Below are 8,242 nucleotides of genomic sequence, written 5' to 3'. Positions count from 1 at the left end.
TTCTTCCTTGTTCTTTTGCTTCCAAATAACCGGTCGACTTCAGGGAACAAGTACAATGTCCCATCAAACGGGAATACAAGGTAAATAATTTTATGTTTGTAGCCAGTGTTGTATCTCCGCTGAACACACCCGTTAAAGGAAATGGATGTTATTTTTTGATTCGATCGGCTTTTTGATAGAACACAAATATGCTGTTATGAAAAACCTGTTGTATCAGTCAGACTGCACTAACGTTATACAGTAACCTGTGCACTTCCAGATAAGGAAAAGATTTCAGTGTACGCGATTTATTGTTCTAATGTGATCATGCAAATCGGAGATTACTGGCACCACTGCATTAGTAGCTAGCCAACGTTACAAAGAGCTTATGCAAAGAGAAATATCAGATAGCTAGCTAGCTTGTGAGATTAGACGAAAGTAAGACAACGCCTAGGCTAGAAGCAGATACAAGGTCTAATTTTCGTAGAATGCAGGTAGCTAAATAACATTCAATCATGTAATTTAGCTAGTTAGGTAAGTGCCTGTAACTACGGATTATGATGATTGTCGGACAAAATGTCTGAGTCAAAATTGATTGGTCGTCCAGTGAGCTATCTTTGAATCCTGTGTGCTGCAAGACTGCACAATCGGGTCATCAAATTTAAGTTAATTAGCAACAATTGGTAGCTTGAAAGCTAGCAATAAATCAACCCGGCACAGTGTTTACGACACTTTCCATGTAGTTTTACACATCGTGGAAAAGAGTGTGTTGTGAGACATTGCTCTCGTAAAAGGATAGCTCTTGTTATCCATTTTTGTGCTAAAACCACCGCAAAGTTCTGAATTCATCCATTATGGCCATTTGGCCTTTCCGTCAGTGGGCAGTTGCACTGTCTCTAGTTAGCTACTGTGACTTAGCAACAGTAAATACTGCACGGAAGCCTTGTTTGTGCATGCTGCTCTTAATTGATAAACGTCGAAAGAATATGTCAGTGATGAAAATTGGCATTTGCGTTTGAGAAGACGTGACTAATAGCTTTTAAAAGCTCAAAATGTGTTACATTTTCTACTCGAATTAAGAATGGCACGATGAAAGAAACGTGAATTCGTGCTGTAATGAGCCATTCTAGCAATGCACGAATGGGTGACAGTCATGTTTACTCGAGTTATCTGAACATGTGGATACGTACATTTAAACCCTTTAACAGGTGATTTCCGTGCTGTAAAGTCATCCTAAGCAATGTCTTAACAGCTGCTGGGGAAGTGAAGGACATTTTTGCAAAGGCGAGGAATGGGGACTATCGACTCTTGAAGATTGTGATCAAGGATGGTAAGTAACGGAACTTTATATTCTACCAGAGGTTGTGAGGAATAAGACCTGATTTTTATCCGGAAGAGAAGCCTTTATGGTCATATTTTGCCGTGGAACTGAATGGAATTGTGGGTAGTCAAAATGTGCAGCAGTCATGTTTGAGACATTGTATATCTATTATGAAAGCCTGATTGTCCCTTTGTGGGGGGGATGGTTTGATGAGTGAGGTAAATGTGTACTGCTGAATGTGTAAAAAGCTGTTTTGAATTCTGTGACCTTGCAGTAAGGTGCAGCCTCTCTCTCTGTTCCAGAGCAACTAGTGGTGGGTGGTTCTAAGCATGCTGCAAAGACATGGGAGCAGGAGTATGACTCCTGTGTTCTTCCTGTACTGGAGGACGACCAGCCATCTTACATCCTGTACCGGCTGGACTCCACCAATAATCAGGGATATGAGTGGATCTTCCTGGCCTGGTCACCTGACCATTCGCCTGTAAGTTGTGTATCGTTAGTCAGATGTTACATGTTGTGATTCATCGAGCAGTCAGCAATGTCACCTTACTTGAAACTCAGCTTTGAGCATTAAGAATAAATGAATTAAGGGCGCTGTGAATATGCCACGTTGCCAACTTTGTCCTTGCTAAATTCATGGTTGTCAGCAAATTTATTTTATTTAATTGAGGGATCATTGAGGGATCAGGCACTGTAATGTGCTGTCTGCAGACACCTTCAGTTCGGTTCAGTTCATGTTATTGGGAAGCAAAAGAACACATAAACCCCGTTTCCCATGTGTGATCCCAAATGAATGACTCTTTAGAGAGATCTAAGAGGAATTCACATTCAGGGGCTTTGTAACAAATGGTGGCCTTGGCGAAATAGATCCATGCACTGGCGGTACATGACTTGTAAATGCCTGTGAATACGCAACCCACCACAGGAAAATCCCATGGTAATCAGTACACAGACAGGGCTGAACATTCCTGTCCACAATCCAGGCACGTGAGCAGATTTCTCTTTTGGAAAACTGGAAAATATAACAGTGAATATTGCTGATGATGTGAGTTTGGAATATTTAAAGCAATGTTTTGTTCTGATTTATAAAACATTATATAGGCAAAAAATGGAGAGTGGAAAAATGTTGTGCCCCTCTTAGAGAATTTGCAATGTACAGTTCAGTATTTCTAAATGCACTACTAACCCCCCCCCCCCCCCCCCCCAAGTCACTGCTAATGAGAAGTATAAAAATTACTTTAATTCCCCACTTCTCATTCAAATCTTCAGCCAAATATGTTTTACTGACCGCTTTTCTGTATTGGTTGCATGAAATTCATTTGAAAGAAATGTATCTACAATACAACTAGTTTTGCACACTAATTATTATTTTTTGACGTTGAACAGGTGCGACAGAAAATGCTATATGCTGCTACAAGAGCTACACTGAAAAAGGAATTCGGAGGAGGACACATTAAAGATGAGATTTTTGGCACCACAAAGGTTTGTTGTAAATTGAAGGAACAACAGCAACTAATAGTTAGACTGGTGTAAAAAAATATGCAGCTAAGATAACACCAAAGTAAGCCAAGGCACCAATGAATGAATTCAAATATTTAAAAAATGCATAACATGGGAGGAGGTGGATATAGTTAAATAAAGGGTTGTAAATACATCACATGAATGAATCAGCCTGCCTTCAGTGGAAAGAATGGAGGAAAAATGTGTGGCAGAGGCCAGGAATCCACATGCTGTTCACTCTAAGTCACTTTAAGTTGGCAGACAATACTTCCCCAGCAATATTTTTGTCAGCTGTAATCACTGTAGCTCAGGCTTGTGAGATGAGACATAGTCCAGCAAGTACAATACTTGAAGTAAACTGCACCGGATCTCTAGATGTAGCTAAAAGCTAAAAGCTAAACATAATGGAGACTGATCTGTGATGCTATACACAAACAGAAGTATGTATTCATTCATAATCAAATGGTGCAAAGGCAGTTTGGTTAGTGACTTGTTTTGTACAAGTGTAAGCCTCGGTTTTGGAGCTAATGAGATTGTATCAGGCCTCAACACATGTTGAGAATGGAATATTAGTGCACCAGTTTACCTCTGAAAACCTTTTGGCTCCTTCCAGGATGATGTGTCTCTAAGCGGGTATAAGAAGTACCTGACCTCCCAATCGGCTCCTCTCCCACTGACTGCCGCAGAAGAGGAGCTCAGACAGATCAAACTCAGTGAGGTAGTGCAGACAAGCGCACACACACACACACACACACACACACACACACACACACACACACACACACACACACACACACACACACACACACACACACCTACCTCCATGTTTCCTGCTTGTTCATGTTAATGATCTCTCTTCTGCTAGGCCCATTCAGCTGCAGTTGCAGTCTAGCTACATGTGTGGAGCATAGTTTCGTTTCTTTTCATTATATACCTGATTCAGAGAAAAAATGCCTTGTAAGTATGAAAGTAGTAAGAAAAGTAAGCATTACTATTTTTTTATGAAATACCCCCAAAAAATCATAAGGTTAAATACAAGTTTTAAAAACTATGGTATGGTATGGGGAGAGATGCTCACTGATTGCAGGACTTCTATAGTGCAACAGTTTCATTAAAGCAGGATCTCATAATCATTTAATGTTGGTTGTCTCACAACTACAAAACTTGTATTTTACTTAACTTTTTTTAATCTCATAGTTTTGACCATGGCAGCAAATCACAGCAATATATCTGGACACTTTTGTAATGTTTAGAATGTAATTAAGCTGTAAATGGAGACAGAAAAATATTAATCAAGTTTGTTCCAATGGGTTGGAGCTTTGCCTGCAAGCAAACACAAAGTCAGCATTACACTTCTGCATATGCTGGCATCACGTAATCAATCACTGTAAAAATGCTGAGGCTTGCAGAAGGAACACCAGGGCGGTGACAGAGATGAATACATGACATTGTTAGACCTGTGAGGAAAGAAGGAAATATAAACACCCAGTTTTGGTCCTGTAAACAATAAGGGCAGTGGGTTTAGACTGATATTTTAGAGGACTTTTTTTTTTTTCTCTCTGGACTGAGGAACCTAGAGGGAAGCGTTCCCCAAATCAGACACCCGATGGGGCACCTTTAAAAGTTGATGATGAATGATTATTCAATACAGTGTATTGATTCTGCTGAAGTCAACTGCAAGGTCGCTATCGCACAGTGGCAGACCTCAGTGGCTGTTGCTCATCTATTGTGTGTCAGACCTGTCTGTTTGGGTTAATTTGACCATTTAAGATCTTTGTCATTGATTGTGGGAGTTCTGTAAGATCTGTCTGTATATGTTGGCTAAATGGTTAATGGTGAAGGCAACTTCCCCAAGACAACCGCCAGACTTTTTTTTTTTTTTCTTGTTTTTGGTTTCCTTTAGAATAAAGCCAAACACACAAAATTGCTGTATGTACTGCTAGTAATAATAGTATGTATCTTATTTCATTCACACCATAAAAAGAGATACTATAGCAAAAGCTAACCACTGGTTCACTTCTAAAAGATGGCCTGCAAATGTTAAAAGAAGAAAAGAAAAAAAAAAAAACGAAGCCGTGTCACGTTTCTCCCCCCGATCAACAGCTGTAGAAGGAAGATAATACAGCATTAATCTGGATGTGCCAGTGGGAGAAAAGAGGCTTTGAAATATTTATTATTCATTTGCAGAGAGACGCTTTTGCTCAGCAGATGGATAAAACCATTATCCTTTTGCTACATGAAGGGGAAAAAAAAACAGCAGCGGCAACCACCCTCAATCATGTGTACATGTCGTGTCAGTGTTTGACGGAGGATGTACAAATGGATAACCTCCTGTCGTTGTCCTCCTCTGCCAGTCTTGCAAACACACAAAATGCTCATATTATATCATAAATATAAGCCTTGTGAAACTTACGACCCACTTACTTTCAGTCTCACAGTAGAATTCCAATACAGGGAGCACTGAGCTCTGTGGTAACCACAAGCTGAGACTCCTTGTGCTGTTGGCTCTTCAGGTGCAGACTGATATAAGTTTGAACACCCAGCATCAGACTCTCCAGGGTGTGGCCTTTCCCATGCACCGAGATGCCATCCAGGCCCTGGAACAGTTCAGGGAGAAGAAGATCAATTATGTTCAGCTCGTAAGTACACCTCACTGCAAAACAGGCATCCTTATGAAAAGGAACATTGGGAATGGGTTGCTCTCATTGCTCAATTTACGATACAGGAAATTAAAAAGTGATATAGATTTTAGCACTTCACAACTTGTAGTAATATTCCAGTTTAAGTAATTTTAGTTGATGTTCAGGCATGTTGTCAGCCATGTGGCTTTGAAAAAATTTGCAAATCATTAATCCCTTGCTGACAGAGGTGAGTTCATGCATGTGGGAATAATTTTAAGGTTCATCAGCATTTTGCATATACAAATGGCAGAATATGAAATTCATATTTATAAAATGTGTTTTCATCAACAGGAAATAGATTTTCAGAATGAGATTATTAAATTGTCCAGCACTGCTCCCACGGAAGTCAAAGATTTGCCAAAACGGATCCCGAAAGATGCTGCTCGTTACCACTTCTTTCTCTACAAGCACTCCCATGAGGGCGACTACCTGGAATCTACAGGTACATCTGAAAGCTAGAAACTATCAGGGTAGCCTGGTTAGACTGACTGTTTAGTGGGTGTCCAGTTAGACAGGCGGTGTTTAGTGGGGTCAGGTGTTAGTGTGCTTAGCATGTTTCCAGTTAGTCGCATACTGTTTAGAAGTTGTGAGGCTAGTCAGACTCAGAACCATCTCAGGTTACTCATTCGTAATGCTGCTGCTCATAGTTCATTCTGCTCTCCAGATGGGCTCGTCATGTGATTTATCTAGTCCAGTTTTAATGGATGCTTTTTTTTATTTTATTTTATTAAATGTACAGTCTTCATCTACTCTATGCCTGGATATAAATGCAGTATCCGGGAAAGAATGTTGTACTCCAGCTGCAAAAACCCCCTGATTGACACAGTTGAAAACCATCTTCACATTGACATTTTGAAAAAGGTAAGGGAACATTGGAATCTCTTATTTTACTAAAATAAGAAGGCTTCACCTTCACCATTCTAAAATACCTTTAATTCTAAAATAGCAGTGCATAGTAATGTACAATAGGATTCATGCTGGAATTTGTAATGGTTTTTGGAACAATTTAGAAATTATCAATAATTTAGCTTATAATTACTTAGCTTAATAATTACTTAGCTCAACACAGTGGAGGGTATTTTAGAAAATGTATCACTTAAGGCTTTGTTCTTCTCTTGGAATGATCTTGTTTATTGTACAGTGATATTTTCCTTCGTACATTGATGTGTGTAATTGGTAACCTCTGTTGTCATGCTCAGCTGGAGATTGACAATGGGGACGAGCTGACCAACGATTTCCTGTATGAAGAGGTCCACCCGAAGCAGCACGCGCACAAACAGGCATTCGCCAAACCGAAGGGTCCCGCAGGGAAGAGAGGGGGCCGCAGGATGATCCGAGCGCCTGGGGATGGCGAGGAGGATGATTAAATACCCCCCCTCCATTTTTGGTCTATAATGGAACATTCCACTTAGTAATAATCAGAAGCCAGCTTCCAAATGATTCCCGTAAACCCTTCTGAAACACGTTAAATCCCATCCACCCCTCACTGCCTAGAATGGACTGTTCACGTAGAGGAAACACTAAGCCAAGACCCGAACATGTAGAAATGCATTTGTAGCTTGCTGCACAGTATGCTCGTGAAGTTAGATACCCAAGAATGTATTTGCAAAGTGTCAGACATGTAAGATTTTTGCATAGTTAGTACAGAGACTAGAGGTTAAAACCTAAATGATGCATTCCTGGTTTTGAGGGTATAAGTGTAATGAGTGTGTCTGTGGTCAGTGCATTCAGAAGCATCCTAATTAGTTTTTGTTTGTCATGTTTTACAAATAAGACCAACCTAATTTTAACATAGATTTATTGAACATTATAATATGAAATACAGTGAAGTTCAGGATAATGCTCCTTGCAGTCTGTAATTTTACAAATTTTTTTATAATGAAAAGGACCCTGGTTTGCTATAACCGTGGTTAACAGGACATCTATTTGCAGAGAAACTATTTTTCTATGCATATGCTATACATAGGGTTTGTGTTCTGTTTTAAAAGGATTTGCACCGTGAATTGATTCTGATCATTTTGTTGACCGTAAGAAGGTTAGCTGGAGAGTGTCCACTTACACTCCTCCTCGTGCTGTGGATACACCTTGCATTTGCCATAAAATCGGAGAGCTGCCCTGCAGGCTTTCAGATGGTGTCACTGCCGTGTGTATGCTGCAGAGGAATGGGCACTGAATTCCAGAGTACGGTCTACCATTAAAAAAACGATTGTCTACTGATTTTTACGCAAGGCACACCACTGTTCAGCAGCTTTTACTGGTATGAGGGAATACCTTTTTCATTCAAATGGAACTGTAGTAAAATGAGTGAAATGAGGATGATCATGTCCAGGGTCTCAATGTTTTTCTATGAATTGTGTAAAAAAAAAGAAAATAAAATATTTAAATCTCTAAAATGTCACACAATGTATTCTGATTATCACAGCCAGATGCTTTCTTATTGTGGGATTCTATTCTCTCCTTACAGGATAAACATCTGGGTCTAGTTTCTCCTCTCTTGCAGAATTTTTGTATGTGTTTGCATTTCTGTGGTAATATGTTAGAAATGAGGGGCCATGAGACCAAAGCAGATGTTCAGCCGGGAACTTGATATATCTTGTAATTATCAAATTGAATGATGTCATCTAATTTGTCATTCCAGCTGTTGCTCATGAATTGACCTTGAAGAGGCAAGGGTGTATGTCACCTGAATGCTCATACTTAGTCACATTTCCTTTGGTGTTCTCCAGTTATACCATGGTTTTGAAGGAAGCAGTGCTTTGTT

At 39.8% G+C, this 8,242-nt stretch overlaps 1 protein-coding gene across 1 annotated transcript; it reads left to right on the top strand.

The window, feature by feature from the left end:
- On the top strand, positions 1–7,805 carry LOC118770314 (twinfilin-1-like). Its single transcript, XM_036517915.1, has 9 exons — positions 1–80; positions 1,232–1,309; positions 1,603–1,781; positions 2,687–2,782; positions 3,414–3,518; positions 5,314–5,439; positions 5,773–5,923; positions 6,221–6,342; positions 6,681–7,805. Exons 1-9 carry the CDS (start codon positions 56–58, stop codon positions 6,846–6,848), a joined length of 1,050 nt encoding a protein of 349 aa, XP_036373808.1. The 5' UTR covers positions 1–55; the 3' UTR covers positions 6,849–7,805.
- The last annotated feature ends 437 nt before the right edge of the window (positions 7,806–8,242 follow it).

This window comes from Megalops cyprinoides, chromosome 23, assembly GCF_013368585.1.
Source record: "Megalops cyprinoides isolate fMegCyp1 chromosome 23, fMegCyp1.pri, whole genome shotgun sequence".
Taxonomy (NCBI): Eukaryota; Metazoa; Chordata; class Actinopteri; order Elopiformes; family Megalopidae; genus Megalops; species Megalops cyprinoides.
Note: the sequence above shows the minus strand (reverse complement) of the source record. Positions and strands in the feature narration are given on the sequence as shown.

Coding starts and splice junctions, on each gene's coding strand:
- LOC118770314 (XM_036517915.1), top strand. CDS start 56: ATGTCCCATCAAACGGGAATACAAG. Junction 81..1,231: donor CCATCAAACGGGAATACAAG/GTAAATAATTTT, acceptor ATGTCTTAACAG/CTGCTGGGGAAGTGAAGGAC. Junction 1,310..1,602: donor GAAGATTGTGATCAAGGATG/GTAAGTAACGGA, acceptor TCTCTGTTCCAG/AGCAACTAGTGGTGGGTGGT.